This window comes from Calidris pugnax, unplaced genomic scaffold, assembly GCF_001431845.1.
Source record: "Calidris pugnax isolate Ruff unplaced genomic scaffold, ASM143184v1 scaffold155, whole genome shotgun sequence".
In the NCBI taxonomy this organism is placed as follows: domain Eukaryota; kingdom Metazoa; phylum Chordata; class Aves; order Charadriiformes; family Scolopacidae; genus Calidris; species Calidris pugnax.
Window position 1 is genome coordinate 590,743 of NW_015090886.1, and position 21,645 is coordinate 612,387.

At 43.4% G+C, this 21,645-nt stretch overlaps 1 protein-coding gene across 1 annotated transcript in view; it reads left to right on the plus strand.

The window, feature by feature from the left end:
- The first annotated feature begins 1,602 nt into the window (after window positions 1-1,602).
- The window catches only part of DIP2B (disco interacting protein 2 homolog B), a 49,975-nt gene continuing 29,932 nt past the window's right edge, over window positions 1,603-21,645 (plus strand). The window contains exons 1-14 of the mRNA XM_014947470.1: window positions 1,603-1,670; window positions 8,607-8,744; window positions 9,144-9,269; window positions 11,170-11,382; window positions 13,727-13,870; window positions 14,701-14,820; window positions 15,499-15,696; window positions 15,920-16,011; window positions 16,516-16,626; window positions 18,083-18,206; window positions 18,734-18,843; window positions 19,590-19,692; window positions 20,668-20,732; window positions 20,993-21,086. Of these exons, the coding sequence (XP_014802956.1) occupies window positions 8,645-8,744; window positions 9,144-9,269; window positions 11,170-11,382; window positions 13,727-13,870; window positions 14,701-14,820; window positions 15,499-15,696; window positions 15,920-16,011; window positions 16,516-16,626; window positions 18,083-18,206; window positions 18,734-18,843; window positions 19,590-19,692; window positions 20,668-20,732; window positions 20,993-21,086 (1,600 nt within the window). The 5' untranslated portion in view covers window positions 1,603-1,670; window positions 8,607-8,644. The remainder of the gene's footprint in view (window positions 1,671-8,606; window positions 8,745-9,143; window positions 9,270-11,169; window positions 11,383-13,726; window positions 13,871-14,700; window positions 14,821-15,498; window positions 15,697-15,919; window positions 16,012-16,515; window positions 16,627-18,082; window positions 18,207-18,733; window positions 18,844-19,589; window positions 19,693-20,667; window positions 20,733-20,992; window positions 21,087-21,645) is intronic.

Here is a 21,645-nt window from a genome sequence, read left to right on the forward strand (position 1 = left end):
TGCATATTGCAATCAAGCATTAAAATTAATGCTTTGGTTGGCATTTCAGCGCTTCATGGACTTTCTAATTTTCAGCTGCTGGATTTGTTTGGACTTGTTGGGGCCTGACTCAAACATAGTGTTAGAGGAGTGAGATAAAATTTTGTGTGCAAATGCACACCCTCTGCTGAGCAGCGCGAGTACCCGTCTCGGCTCCCAAACTCTGGCTGTAGGTGATTCGGGTGACACCAGCCTTTCCAGCACAAAGGAGCAAAGCCTGTTGCCTTTCCAGACACTTCAGTGCTGTAAAAATCACCTTTTTCACCCAAACGGCCAGTGAGCAGGAATGTTTTTGCAGAGATGCTGGTTGTGTTGGGAGGCTTAGAGCTAAACCCTTTAATCACCTTTTCTGCTGTGGCCCTGCAGATCAGGCTGGAGGTGTCTGGCAGAAGGATGCTGTGCGGCAGCAAACGCAGTGCCCTGTGCTGCTCAGCCTCTAATGCCCTGGTGCCTTACAATAATCAGGCTCAGAGCAAAGAAAACATGCCACTTGCGATCACCGGTCTCTTGTGGTAATATAAATATGGACTTAATTTAACTTGGGAAGTAATACCAAATAATTCTGTTTTCTTATTGCTGTGTGTTTGATCACTTACAATCTTTCGGCCCCAAGAGATAAGAGGTTACAAGTGCAGCTCAGGCTACAAAAAGGCTTGAAATGCTGCAGGGCTTTTTGTTTTAATTCCTCCAAGGTTCCAGTCTTTCTTGTGGTTCTGATGTAATGTGAGAAATTAAAACAAAAGACAGCAGCCAGATGGTACATCTCCAGGATCAGACAGATTAGTTTTTTTAAAAAGGGAAAAGTTTACTAATACTTATTCTCTTTTGGAGTTTTTGCTTCTGTGGAGCTCAAGCATCTGTCTTCTGCATGCTTCTACCAGTAGGCACACAGTGGAATTACAAGTACTACTAGAATAAAAAAAAAAACAACAAACACCCAAAAACTCCATACCCCCCTAACTTGCTTTCACTGAATATCAAATAGGTATGATTAAAAGTCTGATTTTCTGGCTCCTAGGGTGTGCTTGCTGGGTAGTAATCTAGAAGTTGACTCCATTCATCCTTGCCTCAGTTTTCAGAGGTGCCCTAAACAGCTCCTGCCGTGGGGTCGCTTTATTTGCTACAAGTGGTTCTCAATTTCATTAGTTTATGATGAGGCTCTGAATTTGCACTTTCCCTTTGCCCTGTTGTTTGGGATTTAATTCCATTTCGTTAGCTTAGGTTGGCTTTGTGGTTACAGAATATTTTCCTGCACTCTGAGTTTCCCTTCTTAGGTTTTTGTTGCTTTGATATTCCATTTAGATAGCTGTTCTCATTCAAATCATCGCATTTAAATAGTGTATAGTATATATCTCAGATCCCAAGGGAAACTACAGAAGTTCTGTAACACGGAGGCTTTGAAATCATAATGTACTTACATATATTTGGGTTCAGGTTTTCTTCAGCGTGTGCGTTGCTGTGTTCAGGTGAAACCTTCATGTCGCTGCAAAGAAAAGCAAACAGCCCTCAAACTGAAAAATGAGGACACGGTCAAATGAATTTTCTTTTCTTGGTTTTAGGGGACATCACACAAAAGGGGTATGAGAAGAAGAGAGCAAAGCTTCTGGCTCCGTATCTTCCACAAACCCAAGGTAGGTACTTGTTCAGCTGCCATAAGAATTTTGCGTGGCCTTGACACTAAAGGGACCTGTGGATCGACTGAGGAGCAGAGCGCTGAGATTTCACTTGCCAACTCTGAGCTATTCTGTTTTGTATGCCTTTCCTTAGCTGTCTGATAATTACACTGTGGAGGCTGCACGGATGCTACAGCAGCATTTTGCCTCTAGTTCACTTGTTCCTGTTGAGCTTGAGGGATTCCTGGTAGGTCCAGAGCTGTTTGGTGGGTCTCTGTAGAGCGCTGTGTATTTCAACACTTCTTCTGCCCCGTCTTTATCTCCCACATACGAAAATCACGTCCTGCTCCCTCGTCAGCTGAGAACTCAAGGGCTTTGAATCAATCATGAAGTGTGAGGTCCTCAAGAATCCTTCTTGAGGAAGGAAACCTCCTTAAACATGGCGTAACTGCAGAGTTGGTCTGTGCTGTATCTTAATTCCTTGTTGGAGAAACATTACAATTTTCATAATTTGTTGGTTTATTTTAACGGAGTAGCTGGATTAATGTACTTTGTTTACATCTGTTTCTTTTGGTTCAAAGATCCTTAGCAGTAGAGCTGATTGTGTGTAGGATAATTATATATAATTGTAAACTGAAGGACATGGCTGAAAGTATGCCTAATAGTTATTATGGGGATGCTTACCCAAAATAATTGCACTGCTGATATGCTGAGCTGCTTAACCATTAAAAAGTAATGTGTCTGGCTCTGAGCAGCTTGGGGAGGGAATGGGTATGACAGGCAGTCGTGACTGGACTTACTGGCATTTACTGAGACTGAACTACAGCCAAAAAGGTTAAAAAGAGAATGAAGGCTAAAAGTGCATTTATTGACCCTCGTCACTGCATCTGTTGGGGAAAGATGGTGTGGGTGTGTTTGTGCTGAAGTTACGGGAGTTCAATTCAGGCAATAGCTTGAGGAGCACAGAAGGACTCTGCCGCTCTCCCGGCAGCTTCTGGGCTCCGCGGCTCCAAATACCTGATGGTTGTGTTCCTGCTCCCCTCCGTCCCCGGTGCTTCTCTGCTTCCTTTTGCTTCATATTCAACAGGAGCTGGTGCCTGTTCTCTTGTCCAAGGCTTACTGCCATAGTGGGTGCTTTATACACAAAGGAATGGTGTATTCTGTCTGAGCTAACATAGTGAAGGTAGCAAGGCAAGCAGAAATGGTTTTTTAGCCTTCAAATTTGGGATTTTCTTACAAACAGCTCTGAGTACTGAGGACTACCTCCCTGAGCTAGGTTCTGACAGAAATCGCTGACAACTAGTTTCAAATCTGTTTCTGTTATTTAAAGAAACCAAAAAGCAGTACACAGGAGTAATCCCTCTTTATGGTCTTTATAAGTAGATATTTGTTAAGCAGGTTTTACAGTCTCTCAGTCCAACGTGTGTACCAGGGGAGATCTTGAGCCTTAGAAGGAAACATGGGCTCCTTTCGTATCCTCCTTGGCAGACGTGCTTTGTCCTGGAGTCTGGTGGAGGCTGAAGCTCTACGAGCTGGTGATCATCTGATGACATGTTATTGTGCCCCTCATGCCTTTGCATGCATGTTTGGTTTGTTTCAGAAAATGTTGTTTAATTAGGAGGGAAAAAAAAAAAAGTCTTTGGCGAGACTGTCTGTGGCCCTGCTATTTTAATTGTCACGCTTTTCAAGGCTGTAGAATGAGCTGAAGTTCAGAAAGAGACAGAGGCTGATAGGAGGTCACCAATTAAGAAGCATTTTGCTGCTGTTCTGGCTCAGCCCTCCAGCTTTTTATATATCTTATATCCAGCTGCTCCTATATCTGGGAATCTCCTGTTGTAAAAATCCCACTGAAGTCATCCATGAGGGATTCAGAATCAGGTCACCTTGTTAATGAGCAGAAAATTAATTTGGTCCACAAACAAAAAAAAATAATATTTACTCCTGGCATTTAGTGCATTACATTTCTCAAAGCACCTTCCTGATGTTAGCAAATGTATCGTCTGCATTTTATCGATGGGAAATGAGGCAAAGGTGGGTCTGATGACATGTCGGGGCCTGTCAGCATTATAATTTAGGAGATTCTTATTGCTAAATCTGTGCTCCATTCACATTGCCTCTGGGAGTTTGCCTCATTACTTTAGAGTTAAGGCAAGGATGTTAATTACCTAAAGATACATGTTTTCCTGGCGCAACGTCCATTTTTGTAAATGGAACTCGCCGAGGCAGTGGGGCCGGGCTCCCCGGGTCGCGGCTCCCCCGGTAAGTGCTGGTGTTGAACGGGGGGCTCTGCGGGAGGGTTTGGAGCCGCTTCCCTGGCTGTGTGTGAGGGATCTGCCCATGTCACTGTCACAGGGACACGGTTGTCACTGCCCCCCTGTCCCTCTGCCTTCTGAGGGTCTCTGACGGGAGCTGGGCCCTGGCTCTGGGACGGGCTGGGCCTTGGCTCTGGGTCGGGCTGGGCCTTGCTGCTCCGAGACGGGCCTTTGCTTGGAGTAACGCTGGCGCTTTCAGGTCACCTCAGAGTCCTTTGTGAGGCCCAAATATCTTTATACCTATTTCAAAAGATGCAATATAATACCGTGTTGTGTTTTTTTTTTTGCAAAACACTTTTTGGATGGACAGATGAACTGCTTTGCTACTAAGAGGCATTGTAAGCAACTCACTGCCTTTTAAAACTGGTTCTTGCTCCAGACTCCAGGCCAAGCTCTGCGTAGGGAAAAGCTCCTGCCCTTATTAGTTGCTGCGAATCTGGAAAGGCATTTACAACTTTTCAGCTCAAACAATGCAGGAATGCCTTCTGCCAAAATTACCAGCCCCTGCACACAGACTGTTGGCAGAGTACGTTTTCTTGCTATTTAAGATAATGCATTCGGTTCCTCTGCTAATGTGTAAAGGAAATTATATTCATTAAGTGCTGATTCACTGTCAGAACCTTTTTATGTAACTGCTAGAGTGTCTTGCTCCTGTTTCTAGTCTGATGATGATGAAAAAAAAAAAAAATTAAAAATTTTAAACAAGTGAAGAGACTGTTGGAGTACTTACTGCTTTCATTGAAAGGTGAGAGGAATGTGATCCGATGTTTGTTGTATTCCAGTACCTCAGGGAGAGGTGTTGGAAGACAGGAATAAATATACTTATAAACCTATTTAGATTGATAACATTTGAAGCTAATTTAATTGGTCTGTGAATTTTTGTCGTTAATGTGTGTTTTCTTGGTTTTTCCGCTTCACATTATTCACGGATAGCACAAGGTGGGAACGTTATAGATTCTGTTACTTTAGTGTTTCATTTCTTTGAAATCATGGCACTTTGGAAGAGAGACCTTTCTTCTCTGCTTCCCGAATGGGCTGTCGTGTATTTCCTGTCTCGGGAGAGCCCTTCCTGCCGCCCCTGGTGCTTTGGGCTGCCAGTAAGCCAGCAGAATTCTACTCTAGTAAAGTTTTGTGCTTTTTTTCCCCTTTTTCTCCTCTGTCTTTCAGCATCATGTTATTTCAAAAGGGAGCTAATGTGGAACAGTAACCAGCCACAAAACAGCTTTGTCTAAACCTGTAAATCATGCACACGCGCCCCAGCTTAGTGTAGTTGGGAGAGTTTCACCCATTTACAAGATCTGACTTGCAGCTGCCACAAATGGGGAATTATTTTCTTCCTTATCCAGTCTGAGGGGTATCACAACTTCAAATAAAGCTTATCTAGGAAATAAATTTCTCCATCTTTGAAATAATATCCAGGACTAAATCAGTGCACCTGAATCCTTCTTTCACGTCTTGTACCAGGCAGAGTTAAGGTGCTGTAACTCCTGCAGAAACATCTCTCAATCTTCTACCCATGGTGGGTTCTCGGGGCAGCCATGGCACCAAGCCCCTGTGTCCTGGAAGTGCTCTTCAGGAGCACTTGAAATCCCTGGATTGTTCTTACTGACGTGATTTTTACAGGCACGTAGCTTGAAAACCCATCTCGTTCTAAGGAACAGCCAGTCCAACACTAGCACTTCTGTTCATTCTGTATGCAAACCAGCAGAATAACAGGTTTGCCTGCTGCTTTTCTTCTGACAGATGAATCCAGCACTTACTGTCCTTGTTATTAATGTAAACATTTATCCTCGTTGATCATACGTAATGCTTATAATGACTCTTTTAATCTAAGGATCTTTTTATGAACAAAACCTCTGAATCTTTAAACCTCTTCCTTCAACAAAACGGAGGTATCGCAAAGCCGTCAGTTCTGCTTAAAAACTAAGAACAATTTAAAAATCCATAGCATCTTCCCGAAGCAAATAAAAAAATAGTTTCTTTTTCCTGTCCCTGTAGATTCGGACCCTGCAGCAGAAGCTGCAGCTCTGGCAGGATTCTTTAAAGGGAATGGTAAATAAGTCACCTGTCACCTGCCGGCTCAGCTCCCTTGTGTTGCTTTGTTGTATAACCCCGTGTGATTTACTGGAGCTGCACACTTTTTCCCTCATCTGCTTGAATGCTTTGTTAGGCTACTGTAACAGCTTATTTTGTCATAGCAAAATATTTAAACAAAGACCTCGCTCTTGGTGTGTCATGTCACTTACAGACACATTTGATCCCTTTGTAAACGGAATGTCGTGTTTGCCTTGTGATGCCCTGCAGAGCAGATGAGATGCTTTTGCAAGACTCATAAGAGAGAACTGAATATGAATTTAATAATTCATTTAAAATAGTGTTAAATCTGCTGCTGACATCTAGTGGGTACTTGAATTTGTAAATACTCAAATGAACAGAAAACATGAAGCTTTTCTTTTCCCCTGTGAAGTTCTCTTGTCTTTGGTTTGAAAAAAATTCTCTCATTTTTGATGAAGGCAAATATATGCTGCGAAGATGTTAAACGAGTTATCAATGAAATGTGTTCCAGACTGAGGGGAGTGACACAAACACTGATTCTGTTGGATGTGGGTAAATGGAGGTTTTGAATTGAAAATCTTGCTCTGAAGTTCGGGTCTTCCACTTACTAGGTCCTGTACCTGAACCCCAGAAGTCTCTTTTCCTTTTCCATTCTATTTTTTGTGCTGCATCTTTGTTCAGGTGATGGTTGTTTTGATAAGTGAATACAGAACTCTGTGTTACATGTTATGGTATCCAGAAAATACCGGTGAATATTGGGGTTTGTCCCCCTAATGTGGCTTGAGAATTTTTGGCTAGCAGGAGATCTTCTCTATGATGAGAAAGAAAGGTTCTATTTTTATTTTTTTTTGCCATGATAGTTTAAAGAACCATCAATACATAAGTTCTGCAGCTTGTATCCATTGAATGTTGATCTCACAAACGAAACTGCTGAAAATTTGAGGAAGAGATGAAAAGTTTTGAAAAGCTTCCCGGGCTGAATAGTAACGCCAGGGGTTAAGAAAGAACTTCTTCCAGGAGTCTGTCAAGAAAGGTATGTTCTGGGTTTTTTTGCCATGATAGTTTAAAGAACCATCAATACATAAGTTCTGTAGCTTGTATCCATTGAATGTTGATCTCACAAACGAAACTGCTGAAAATTTGAGGAAGAGATGAAAAGTTTTGAAAAGCTTCCCGGGCTGAATAGTAACGCCAGGGGTTAAGAAAGAACTTCTTCCAGGAGTCTATTGCCCCCTTATTCTTGATTTTTTTTTTTTTTTTTTTTCGTTGCCCCTTATTCTTGATATTATTTTTTTTCTTTTTCCAAAGCATATCATGCTGGGCTAAGTGGATAGTTAGTTTGCTGTAACGTTCAATTAATATTCTGCTCTTCAGGATGTTGGAAGGTACGGGAGGTGGTTGAAGACTTTTGTAACTCGTTGGGTGTGATTTGCTGGTATTGTGAGTTCCCTGAGCTCGAGGCACTTGCCTTGAGTTGTTTACCTAAAACCACACACTAAGAAAGTGGTATAACTGGAATGGGACTCCAGGTTTTGTGGTTTCCTTTTCATTTCTCTAATCCTTTGGTAGTTTGTGAGAATTCATAAGCAGTGCATACTTAGATGATACAATTGCTCTTCTTTTTGCATGACTTCAGGTGACAACCTGGAGGTAATTACAGCTCTATGACCTTTAGTTTTCAAAAAGTTCCCACTGATGCACAATTCATTTCAGAATTGAAACTCCAATAGCAACCATTCCTGGTGTCCCTTGCTGAATGATAGAAAATGGTAATTTTTTTATCAGTTTATCTGTTTAGCTCCCTGTGTACATGGGGAAAAACAAACTTTTCCAGGACGATAAAGCCACTCCTTTCTTGACACGCTGGAAGGAGCCTGAATGTGGACAACTAGAGACCTCTGGTTTTGTAATAGGTGTGAACAGCAAAGGCTCTTGCCACTAGTATATTACTGGTTTTCCTGTCAATAACACGCACTGGGCAGGGGAACACTCAGTAACGATCCCGGCCTCTCAACGTGTTTTTCTGTGGGTTTCTTCTTCTTCACAGCTCAGACTCAATCTGGGATAATGACTCGCTGCATCAGTCAGACCCCTTTACTCATTGTGCCTGTAGCGGTGATCTCTACAAGGAGGCTCATGTAGATGACTACCAACTCTAAAAGCAATTTCCCACAAGTTAAACTACTAATTCTCTTCCATCTTAATGCAATAATGAGAGTATGGTGCAGCCCTGCTCCCACTGGCAACAGGGCAGAATAGAGAGTGAACCGTACAGATGCTGAATCACAAAACACCAGCGTTCGTTGCAAATGGCCCTATTGAGGGGTTAGACCTGCCTTATCTACTATTTCATCTGCCAAGATTTATCTGGATCTTTGCTTTTGTATTTTGTAACGAATTCTTTAAAGGTGACTTCATCTCCCTTTATCACTGATAGTTTACTTAACTATGTGAAATTGTGTTTTATGTTGCTTGCTTCAGACTTAATATAAATTGTCTCTTCAAGTGCCTAACAATGCCTTAAAAAGAAAAAATCGGGAAAAAACTTTTATTTCCTGCTCTCAAAGGACTGTGGACTCTTTTCCAGGGGTTGATCCAGCATTACAGAAGGAATCCAAAGCTCAGATGCCCGTTCCATCTGCAACTCCAGCCTCAGCATCATCATCCTCATCCAAATTTCACCGAGCTCGCTCCGGGGGTGCCAGAGATGAACGGTATCGATCTGGTAAGGACCGGGGCAAGAGTTCAGCTGGGACTTACCTGCATATTCTAAATTATGCACAGGCACATTTTAGAATAGTTCTTGGTTGAGGGGAACAATCTGGTGGGGATGGAGTTTCTATAGAAGTTGCTGGAGACACAAGAATACAATGACTAATCCATAACATTCCAGACTAAAAAGCCTGTCCTTGCTGTATAGCTTGCTAACTTTAGAAACTTCAGTTAGTTTCTCTGTTTAAAAAAAAGGAAACATTATTCATGAGACAGCAAAATGTAGCTGTTTGGGAAGGTGCTGTGAGGAGGGGGATTGCGTACATCTCGCCAGCTATCGCTAGCTGGATGTGTGTAAGCCTTGTGTGTGTGTTTCTTCCTCCTTCACTGTTGCAAAACTTACATTTTGCAGATATCCACACGGAAGCGGTTCAGGCAGCGCTGGCAAAGCACAAAGAACAGAAGATGGCCCTGCCAATGCCAACGAAGCGACGCTCGACGTTCGTGCAGTCTCCCGCTGACGCCTGCACTCCCCCAGGTTAGGCTCTGGCTGCGCTTCTTCCTCCTTTACTGTTGCAAAACTTGCATTTTGCAGATATCCACACGGAAGCGGTTCAGGCAGCGCTGGCAAAGCACAAAGAACAGAAGATGGCCCTGCCAATGCCAACGAAGCGACGCTCGACGTTCGTGCAGTCTCCCGCTGACGCCTGCACTCCCCCAGGTTAGGCTCTGGCTGCGCGTGCGGCTGTGGGGACGCGCAGGCACACATTAGTGACAGTTTCCAAATCAAGAGGCTGCAATTGTCACAATATTCCAGCTCTTCAGCACACTCGTAGGTGGCTCTTCCTCCCGGAGCTCTCGGTTGCAGCAGCTGCTGGTTTTCCTGGAGCTGCTGTGAGGGCTGTGGAAACGAGCCCTCTTCTGGGAGCTGGTAACGGATCCATTGGCAAGAGCTGAGCGGGCTTCCTGGGCTCAGGCTGCTTCTTTCGCTTCCCTCACACCTGTTTCAGTTGCATAATTCACGTTTTGATTTTGTTAAGGTTTAATACTCAACATGCAGGACAAGGATTTGCAGCACTGTACGTTTCTGGGCAAGGACCTTGGAGGGGCTCCCGTGGGATTCCACCACTTGCTGGGCTTTTCCTTCCATGTAACGGCTGCAGCCAAACGCCTCGGACACCGCGGTGCTGTCACGGTGCATGTGCATCAGAGACTAATCAAGCTCCCTGTTTTCAAGCACCTATATGCACTGGCTTAAAGATGAATATGCATAATTTTTGGCAGTGACTTTTATGTTGTCTCTCATTGTGCAAAAGCATCGCAGTCATTTGGAATGGTGGAGTCATCTGAAGATCATGGATTCCTCTCTCACTGTGAATTCATATCTCTGAGCCAGCTCTGCTAGGCCGACTCCCTCACAACTATTTTCACCTCCTTTTTTTTTTATTTTTTTTTTTTTCATACTTCCTTTTTTCTTTTCCTTTCTCCTGGGGGCTGATGCATGTTCCTGGTGTCTGCTTGGCTCTCAGCTTTGTACGAACTTGTCCAGGAGAACAGCACATTCTGAGCTGTGGGTACGACACAGGGAAAGGGCAGCTCTTACAGTGTGTCTGGAATCAGTTTTTTCTTCAGCTCGTGACTGCGTTCTCCTTTGGCAAGTGGGTAGAACATGATTTCATAGTTTGATTTACAACTGGAGTGTAGACGAGCAATCGCTTTGGAGAACACCTAAATTTTAGGCCAGAGCCAAACAGAATGTTTATATGTAGCACTGTACAACTTCAGATACCAAGTAATGAGTTTGTTCCTCATGATAGATAATTAGGTCACAGCTTTAGGGTAGATGAGATCTGTTCTGTTGGAATGGCAGGATGCAGTTCCTTGTTCCAGTTTTCTCTTTTTTTGTTTTGTTTTGGGGTGGGTTTTTTGTTTATTTTCTGCAATTGAAAGGGATCCATTTAGAATCCCAGACAAAAGCATTTTCTGCAAGTGACCTTGGCACTTTTGTCTCCTGGTGCCTGGGTTCTGCTCTGTGCCTGTGAACTTCCAGTTCTGACAGCGAGACTGACCCCTCACTTCCCACTTCAGAGTTATGGAAGTCAGGCAATACAGCATCTGGTATTACAGAATGTGAATGGAAAAGTAATGAGAGATAAGTCAATACATTTGGAGAATCCAGGGAAAGGGTGTTTGACTGAGGAGGTGAATCTTGTGTGTGCTTTAAACAGGGGCAAAACACCAGGGTAAACGTGGTGACACTGGAGAGCTCTGCATTAACTGCTGGTTTGGCCAATGTAACCTTGTTTGACACAGCATGTGGAAAAAAAGATCTTCGTGTGATACGCCTGTGGCATTGAGGTGTGAACTGGAAAGAGAGCATGTTCAGAGCAATGTGCCTTTCCCTAAGCAGCTAGATTTTCTTTTCTGCTTCCACACAGACACGTCTTCCGCATCCGAGGACGAGGGGTCGCTAAGGCGCCAAGCTGCTCTTTCTGCTGCATTGCATCAGAGCTTACAGAATGCTGAGTCTTGGATCAACCGATCTATTCAGGGGTCATCCACATCTTCATCAGCATCTTCTACACTTTCCCATGGAGAAGGCAAAGGGACCAGTGGGTCACTAGCTGATGTATTTGCCAATACTCGAATAGGTAGGAGATGAGTACGAACAGAAAAATTGCTTCAAACTTAGAATGTATTAATAAAGCTGGAGTTGTCGGTTGCGTAAGGGAAATTCGGATCACAAGTTTAGTTAGTTTTGATGGAACTTGCTGGGATTTGTTGGAGTTGCATGATTATTATTTTTTTCCTTAAGAATTTCAAATATTGAGTTGGTTGCAAAAGGGGAAGTGGGGAGCAGGAGCTCACCAAGGCAGAAGAGAGTGGGGTGCGGTGCCGGCGTCGACAGGCTCAGTGGGCACAACTTTCTCTTTGTGAACTGTGGCGCTTGTGTCTGCGGCTGTTTGAGGCTACTGTGTGTACAGAGCATCTGGCATCTGTGTCCTGATCAACACCTTAGGGGTGTCTTTGCCTGTTGAGTGGGGGAAATGCTGTGGTTTAACATTCTCATTCTGCCTAACGCTTTATTGTTTGTGTTAGATTAAAAAAAAAAAAAAAAAAAAAAAAAGAACCAAACCCAGCCATATATGCGAACAAATGAGCATGAATCATTCCAAAAAGTGCTTATAGCAGAGTGAAGATTTAGCAGAGACCTTTCCTGACCAGTCTGAGAAACAATCAGAGCATCCAGGTATTGAGAAGAAGGAGCAAAATCTACAGATCTGGATACCCCAGGCTCAGTTTTTTGAGGCTCTGAGGTGCTCCTTGCTGCTGATGCTTCTGTATGAAATTGCAAAGTTTGTTTTTGCTCTGTGTATGTTTTATCTGCTGTTACAGTTACTACTGCATCCGAAGAGATGTCTGTATTTTGTGTGCTCTCTGCTTCTGCTTAACTGGTTTGGGGCAAGCAGTGCATAGAAGTGCTGGTGTTTTTAACTGTTTCACTTTTTTTTTTTTTTTACTGCTGTTATTTTTGTTTGTTTATTTGCTGGGATGCAAGTTGTTTTCTGAAATGGAAAACTGGGGAAATTGCCCATTAAATGTAGTCAATATAATTAATGTGTCTTTGAAGCAGAGAGGCTGTTTTTAATTGGAGCATACAGAAAGTCACATTTACCTTTTGTAATGAATGAAGGTAATCTGGCTTTTCACCTACAGAATAACTACTATCTAATATAATTAGTAGTTTATGCAAAATAGAAGTTTTAAATCTGTGGCGGAATTGAATTTGCCATATAGATGCCACGTTCATCCTGTGTTAACACCTAATTTACATGAATAGGAACTCTCACGTACACGATTTTATCCATCTCTTTGGAGAGAGCAATAACAAGTCCTGCAGATGTTTGCAGTTGGACAAATTCTAGGTCCTTCCTAGTGATCTTAGATGTTCAATATGTGAGGAATATTCCTCGCCACCGTATCTCCAAAGGTATGCAGAAATGGATTTTTTTTTTCTCCTTAGAAAGAGGGGTGCAGAGAATCAACCACAAAATGCTTTCTGTGGGAATTATTCAGTACCTGCCTTCCTCCAGGCTCTCCATGCAAGCCAACGTACAGTTTCAAAAGTGTTGAGTTTTTCTTTCAAAAGCAACAGCTGCTGGTTCTGTTAAGCTGGAATAGAATATTCTTGCCCTATCAGATGATTGAACCTACTCTGTTGTATGAAGAAATCCTGTGTAAGCAAAAATCACTTATTTATGAGAAAATTAATGAGAATTTCTGAAGTATGCCGAGCTACTTGCAGTGTTGAAGCTTTACAAACTCATCTGAAAAGCAAAAGAGTGTCTTGCAACTTAAAGCAAAAGTAAGATCCAGTTTGCTCTGTTCATTAGATTTGAAGTTTATTATTTAACTGCTGGGCAGGCTCATATTGTTTAGCCACTGAACTGGAAGAAATTTAAACCCAACATGATGTTTTGCTGATGTGCTTTAGTCAATAGCCTGCTGCATGTTTTGTTTTAGAAAGCCCTTACTGACAAAAAAGCTAAATAGTATAATTCTAGCAAGAGAGATTACTGTGTAGGTGATGTAGAGTTTTGTTCTGAGCTTTGAATATTCTAGAGCTCGTGTGGATTTCAGACTTTTTTTTTTTTTTTCTTCCCCTTTTTTACAGTGCTGAATGTCAAGAGATGTAGCTTGATTTGAAGGTTAGAGACCCATAAGAGGAATTCTGGTTTGGTGAACCACTTTCCTGACGTGGACAAAGCCACTCATCTTATGCCTTTGTTTTTTATTTTCCCAAACAGATAACGTGCACCTCCTAGAGCTACTTAATATTCCAGAAGCAGTGTGTTAGCATTAATAAGAGCTCCCACATGTTCAATCCATCAAGTTTTTAAGATTGTTGGTAACCAATAACTAACACTTTGCTTGTCCCGTCTGATAACAAAAGGTATATGTTAATTGCCATCTCGATTTTCTCCCTCTCTTTAGAAAATTTCTCAGTTCCCCCAGATGTCACAGCAACTACCTCCACATCCTCAGCGCGCCCACCAGCGATTGACCTTCCTCCTTCGGGGATCGTGAAGGGCATGCACAAGGGATCAAACCGCTCCAGTCTCATGGATACTGCTGATGGTACGGAACCTTTCGGGGCACCCAGAAATTAGAAAGGTGTCAAGGAAGGGCTTGAGTTGGGAGAACAAATCATTTGACTTTAGTGTATCCCGTTTAAGCACTTCACAAATTTGAAATGGTTATGGCATCAGCATTAACACATTCCCATGGTGCAGTCTGGACAATGGCATTAACACATTCCCTTGCAGCAACTCTACCCACTGTGTACTGAACGGGAGAAAATCATGGGAGAGGTAATAGGCTTCTTTCTTCTCTACCACTTTTTAAGAGAAAAAAAAAAAAAGCCAAATGCATAGGTAGGTTAGTTGTTTTTAAAAGCTTTTGTCCTAGAATCCCCAAATGGGAAGGTAAGATGTATGAAATAATGTAATTCTTAGCTATAATTCAACTCCCATGAAGCTGGTAATGCTCCCTCTGAGCTGGTTGGCATAAACTTTTGTGCAGAGGGATGACATTGCTCCTCCTGGGCTGGTGCTCTCCCTCTGTGGCCAGCCTGGTGCCGCTGGGTCTGTACCACGGGCAGGCGCAGAGCTGTGGGCTGGGGTCTGCAGCAAGGACAGGGTGTTGGACAGGTGGAAATCAGCCTCTGGAAAGGAGTAAATGCTTTAAAAGTGAGTTTCTATTATGAGTGTTTTCTGACCACTGAATTAACACACAGCTGATGTCATGCTTACTGATGTCGTCCCGCACTGGCACAACCTTTAGTGGTGGAAGTGGGTAGTTGATGAGCTGGGCACACCAAGGGAAGGACCTGCTGGTAGAGGGAGGTGGGATGTAAATGTTAATAGAGATGATGAACACTTTCATTAGACAAAAATCTTTCCCTCCAGGTGTTCCTGTGAGCAGTAGAGTCTCCACAAAAATTCAGCAGTTGCTCAACACCTTGAAAAGACCTAAAAGGCCGCCCCTGAAAGAATTTTTTGTGGATGATTTTGAAGAAATTGTGGAAGGTAATAGCACCAATTAATGCTTTTTATTAATCGTTTGTGATAACTACACACACATAGTGCTGAGTGACCTCCTCAACTTCTTCCCATAACTAAAAGTTATTGACAAAAATATTTAAATAGAATTTTTTTTAAACCCCTTCATTTGCTTAGGCTACTTAATTAGTTTCCCTCAAGGGATTGTCACTACAGATAATTTCATTACAACCTTATTTTGTAAGATTGTTTGTCTTTTCTCCAGTTCTGTGTTCCTTTCACAGAATCATAGAATCATTGAGGTTGGAAGAGACCCTTGGGATCATCGAGTCCAACCATCTCCCCTACTCTACAAAGTCCTCCCCTACACCATGTCCCTCAGCACTGCATCTAAATGGCCCTTAAACACAGCCAGGGATGGGGACTCCACCCCCTCCCTGGGCAGCCTGTTCCAACGCCCGACCTACTCTTTCAGTGAAAAATTCCTCACTGTTGAATTGAACACCTTTTAATAGCACCTTAGGAGAAGACCATGTTCAGGATGTTTGGTTTTGTGAGGGCTTTACTGGGCAATGAAATGCAATAGAGGTGGTTAAACCTGAAGGTGATGAGGAAGAGCATTTCTTTTTAGCGCGTCTTTCCAGCTTCAGTGTCTGGTAACAAGTGAGCAAAGGGGAACTGGGAAGGTGACCAGATTTCCTTCAGTTCCGCAGCCGGACCCAAACCAGCCCAAGCCCGAGGGACGCCAGATGACCCCTGTGAAGGGGGAGCCCCTGGGGGTTGTGTGTAACTGGCCTCCTGCCTTAGAAGCAGCGCTGCAGCGCTGGGGAACCACCCAGGCCAAGTGCCCCTGTCTGACAGCGCTGGATGTGACAGGAAAGCCCGTTTACACCCTCACGTACGGTGAGTTGCCTTCCCAAGGAGCAGTAGTGGGTAGAACCCGGGGTTGTCGGTCTTGGGGTGGTTGCAAATACCTTCTGGGGTTTTGAGAGCTTTGTAGACAAAGCAGAAAGTACCTGGAACGGAGGATGTGGCTGTGGAAGGTAAAAGCAGTCAAGAATTGGTGTATTCTCCTGTGTGCTGGGTTGATTTAGAGTTGTGCAAGTCTCTCTTCTTTGTGTTCCAGGCAAATTGTGGAGCAGAAGTCTCAAGCTGGCCTACACACTGCTTAATAAACTGGGGACCAAAAATGAACCCGTGTTAAAACCTGGAGATAGGGTAATGAGTTTGGGACTGTCTGGTTCTCCCTCTGAAGTAAAAAGAGGAATTCTGGGGGGCTGTAATTTACCACAGATGCTATAATCTTGTTCTTTTAATAGCGAGACTCTTATCCCAGGGACAGGCTATTTGGGAAAGAAACTCTTGTGATCTTTCCATCTTGCTGGCTCCTCTGTAAGCAACTTCTTGGCTCTGGGCTTTGAAATACATCTAAGGAAGCGCGTTGCACCTCTGGGAGAGATGCAGAGCTTTAGAAGTCTGTGACTGGGCTGTGTGTGTGTGTTTGGGTGTGTGGGCACACGGGGAACGCTGCCGCTGCTGCGGGAGGAACTCGGGCACACACAGATCTTAGGTGGAAAAAAGAGCGCTTGAAGATGCCCTGTGAAAAATGCTGTGATAGAATGTGAAATAACACAAAGTTTTCTGATTTTTTAGTCGCTATAGAGCTGAACTTTGCCGTTTTTCCTTGTATTTCAATTAACAAAATATTTTTGTGAATTGTAGGTAGCCCTTGTTTATCCCAACAATGACCCCGTCATGTTTATGGTGGCGTTTTACGGCTGTCTCCTCGCAGAAGTCATTCCAGTGCCTATAGAGGTACCTCTTACCAGAAAGGTAACGTTGATGGAGCTTAGAGGAGCGATAGGCTGACGTGGGATGAAATCCAAGTCAGACCATCAGCCTCTGACAGCATTTCCCAGCGTCCAGCTGCTGCCTGGGCAGCTCTGTGTCAACGTGACGCGCGAGGCCCTTGTGAACTTGGAATAGCTGGTTAAAAGTGGAAAAACATATTGACCAGAGAGCTGTGCTGAGTGGCTGGATGCGGTCAATTCCCTAAATGCTGTAGTCTTCATTCGGTTATTGCAAATAATTTACAGGGTACAGACAGTATTGTTACTCTGCCCTCTGACCAGTGTGAAAGGGGTCTCATTTCCAGCCACACTTAGCATCTACCACTCTTTTGACTTTGCTGGAGACTAAAGGTGCTAAGTATTTCTGAAGGCTTGGAGGCACTTTTTGTAAATTATTCGCTCGACGAAGCCTTTTCTTTACCCTTACCAGACTTTTTGCAATGTTGCCATATTATTGCCATGTCAAGAACTGTCTAAAAGTATAGATTTCATAAGAGGAATCAAAAGCAACAGAAAAATGGCAAACATATGGCGAGGGCGGTGGTGGTGAAACGGTGAGCTGGGCTGGTGTCCTGGGGGAGTCACAGAGCTTTGCTTTCGTTTGTCTGCAGTGTGACAACTGCTATAGCAACCACATACAAAATTAAAACTTCTCCCAGCATTTGCCCAATCAGATTTCTCAGTGAGCTACCTCATTTCAGTGTTTTTATCGTTGTGCAATAGAAATTAGTTTCTGGGGAAAGAGAGTCTTGTTAATTCAGTGTAATTATAAGTTTTGCTTTTTTTGCCTCCTGATTCCTCTTCGAAGCCTCTGGGCTTCCATTAATGAAAATAAATGGTGTTTGCTCAATGCCTGGATGCTGGGCATGAGCACTTGTTCTCAGTGCATTTCCTATCCAAGCACTTCAGTCTTGCCAATGCAATATTTGTTTCTGTATAAAGGGTTCCCTTTGAGAATCACCAGATTTCTCTGCAATCTGTCCCCAGTTACATAATCGTTTCATTTTTGAACAAAATGAATAGAAAAGAGCAGGCTTGGTATGCAGGAGATTAAGGAGCCCTTCTGCGTTTTTGTGGTGGCTTATCATTTTCCTATGGACCTTTATTGGCTTGTAAGCACGTCTCCATTTCCCCGGCAGGCCTTTGTGCTCCATGTGTGTCATCTTCCAAAATGTGTTATTACCTAAGCTTAGGTAGTTCAGCCCTGCCAGACAGTGCTTGTCTCTTGAGTTTCAAGCCATTGCCAGGCTCTTGGACACAGAGAAGGACAAACCAGAGGGAAGACTTTTTGTGGGAATGGGTTTTTTCTTCTTCCCCATGTGATCCCTCGTGTTACCGTCCAGTTCCCAGAGCGTCACCAAACCTTGGGTTTTGGTAAGGGGAAAGTTGGCTTATGTCACCTGGAAGCAGGAATGACTTTTTCTCCCCTCTTCCCTCAGGATGCTGGTGGTCAGCAGATCGGTTTTCTGCTGGGGAGCTGTGGTATTGCTTTGGCCCTCACCACTGAAGTTTGTCTGAAAGGGCTTCCAAAAACACAAAATGGAGAAATTGTGCAGTTTAAAGGTTAGATTGGTCACGTGCTTGCTTTTGATGGTACTTTTGTTATAGCTGAACTGACAGTGGTTGCCAGAAGTCTGAACGTGTGGGAGGGGGGACAACAAAGTGAACGACTCTTTGATAGTGTCACTGAAGTGCTGTCGGGTTTCTGACGTGGTACAGGTTGGTCCATGTGTCTGACAGAATCACTTGTGGTTCTGGAAGTCACAGTGGATCCCCCTTACACGCCAGGGCTGTCCTCAGATCCCTTCAGTGTCATTTGGCAGGTTCAAAAGCAATTTTATTAATGATACAACAAGCTATATTTAGAAATACTGCAGGGACCTTTCCTGAGCCGAGGAAGTGCCTTGTTGCCCACTGAACTCCCTGATGAGAAGCGAGATGAGCCTTCTGGCCAGTAGCTTGGCTTGGATCAGTGTTGTGCTTGTGTAACTGAACTTGGACAAATGACGGGGTTTTAGCGTATTCTTGCAGAATATAAATCCCTCAATAAATAAACTGATATTAATATTCCACTTTATTTTTGGCTCTAGGTTGGCCCAGACTCAAATGGGTTGTGACAGATTCAAAATATCTCTCCAAATCTCCTAAGGACTGGCAGCCCAACATCTCAGCTGCAGGAACTGAGCCAGCATATATTGAGGTAAGTAGTGAATGGGGAATAGAAAGTAGTTTCCGTGAGCTGAATTTAATGTTCTAATCACCAGGGAGATAATACTTTCACCTCGCTACCTTAAACTTCCCAGTTTCTAGCCACTGAAACAAGCCTTTCACTGTGTACAACCTGCTGTGAAGCTTATTTTAGTTTTTAATATCTTTGTGGCCTTGAGCCCTGCCTGAAATGAGTTGAACACTGTTCTTGTTCCAGAAAGCTTGTAATTGAGACAACGGAGCTCTCTGAGATAGCGTACTTGATAACACACATTTCTGAAACTGCTTAAGCCCACAGCATTTTGAATTTTCTGCTCTTCCTAGAGGGGCTTATTTTCCTTTGTACACCTCAGTACGGCAACTTCTAGGAATTGCAGGGGTTTAAGCAGTAACAGTAATTTGGCTATTCTAAAATTACAGATTGGCTTTTCAGTTCACTTGCAGGAGCAGGAGGCGATGCTGTGAGAAGTAGTAATAGTGACATAAACACAAAGGCATTCAATTGCCCCCCTGTCTCCTCTCCCTCTGGAGTTAGCTGAGCCTGTTTCCTACCTGAATAACTATATTTTCTGTGCTGAGCCTTGCTGATACCTTCAAGATACCTACAAGCAGGTGCTTTTTAGAGTATGTCTCAGCAGCTTTAGAAAAACAAAAGTACTTCGTGTGGATTCTGTCGTTTGATTTCCTTCATACGTGGATCCAGAGTTGCAGCTTGACCCTTTTTCCCCTCCCCTGCAGTACAAGACGAGCAAAGAGGGCAGTGTGATGGGCGTGACGGTGTCCCGCATTGCCATGCTGTCTCACTGTCAGGCCCTGTCTCAGGCCTGCAACTATTCTGAAGGTGGGTGATGTCAGAGAAACATCAGAGGAATGAAGTTTTAGTGACATCCTGTTTGGTGGTTACCTCTGTCTGTGAGTAACCAGCACGCAGTAGTACCTACTGAAAAGAAAAAAAGGTGGGAGGGAGGAATTGTGTATAATTCTCCCCAAAACTCTAGACTGCCTGTACCCTTTTCCATCCCAATCTACATCACTTTCACTGCCATAGTGAAGAGGAATAAAAAGCGGGATTTGCATCATGTCTAGAAAGTTAACGAGTCTGTTCAGATGAATGAAAAGAGGAGCATTTTCCAAAGGGCTGGAGTATTTCTCTTGCTGTACTGATGGATCACCCATTAAAATGCATTTCCAAACCTTTGCTCTTCATAATGTGTGTAAATATCAAAGTGCCTCTTGCATAAACTGGTTCTGTACGAGTTGCATGAGGCTTTTTGGCTAATTCAGAAATGGAGATTGGAAATAGCTGGTGGGAGTACAGAGAGTTCTGCTATAGGATATGGTTTTAGTCTGGTCTACCTTGTAAATCAAGCTAATTTATGTATCCATGACTGAAACTTTATTTTTAGAGCTGCTTGTCATAGTACTTTAAAATGCAGAGTTTGTCTTTTGGAAGCCATCACTTTAATTTCCATTGCTTCTGGGAGTCAGTGCTTGAATGATGTTCTCTCTTCCCCTGCTGCTGCTCCTGCATAATGAGGTTAAGACCCTTCCTGTTCTTCTGATGTACGTTACAGGCTGTAATGTTGTTTTCTTGCAACTTTCTGGGATGTGTTCCTTCTCTTAAACTGATGTTCAGTTGTGTTATTTTGCATAACAAGGAGCTCTGACTAGTAAAACGTATAATCAGGCAAACAAGGCTGGTGTGTGCCTCCTGGAGCAGATCTGACAGATTCAAACATAAGCAGATTCCAGCATAAATAATGGTCACAGCTGTCCTGGCACATTTCACTTCAAAACTACAACTTTCTTTTCCCAGGTGAAACGATAGTGAATGTTTTGGATTTTAAGAAAGATGCAGGGTTGTGGCATGGAATTCTCACGGTGAGTGGAGCCTGCAAGGACTTTCTGAAGTATTTCATAACTCTTTATAATTATGACATTTGAGGAGATGGTTGAGGACTGTTACCGATTAAATCACCTGTTTCTCTCCCTGGTAGACCTGTAGTTCTCCAGGGGAAGTGTAGAAGCATCCTCAGAAACCTTATGTGAATTCATGGTGGGGCAGGGGTTGATGGGGAGCGAGGGTGACTCCTATTTCTGCTTCGTGATGGGTTTTGTGAGCCCTTTTTTCTGTTTTTCAGAATGTAATGAACAAGCTGCACACTATCAGTGTGCCATATTCTGTGATGAAAACCTGTCCACTTTCCTGGGTGCAGAGGGTTCATGCCCACAAAGGTAACTGTGTGAAGTTCTCAGGAGAAATGAGTGATGGGCATTAAAATCACAAATGCTTGAGAGCCTGTCTTCTTGCTCTCCCATGACAAATCTCAAGGGTCACAACTCTAGTTTATTTCTAAATATATACATGTATATGTGTGTGTGTGATTGTATATACAATATATATAAATATATATATATACAAATATTTCTAAATACACACAATATGCCCTGTGAATGTTAGTGCCCTTGACGGGGACCTCACAACCTGTGTACTTGAAGCCAGTGCCCTTTATGAGTCCAAGAAAATAGTTGAGCACAGCGAGATCCGTCAGTCCCTGATCTTCACCCAGGCCATTCAGATGGTGTGAATGATCTTTGTGCTTTGGAGGAGGAGCTGCAATAGCAACAGACCCTGGCTCAGGCGGTGGGCAAATGGCCCGTGTGCCACAGCAGATGCTATTGTATGTTGGGGTTTGCTGTTACTGCAGGCTCAATTAATTAAGGCTTGCTTGCTTTAGAATCATAGAATCATTGAGGTTGGAAGAGACCCTTGGGATCATCGAGTCCAACCATC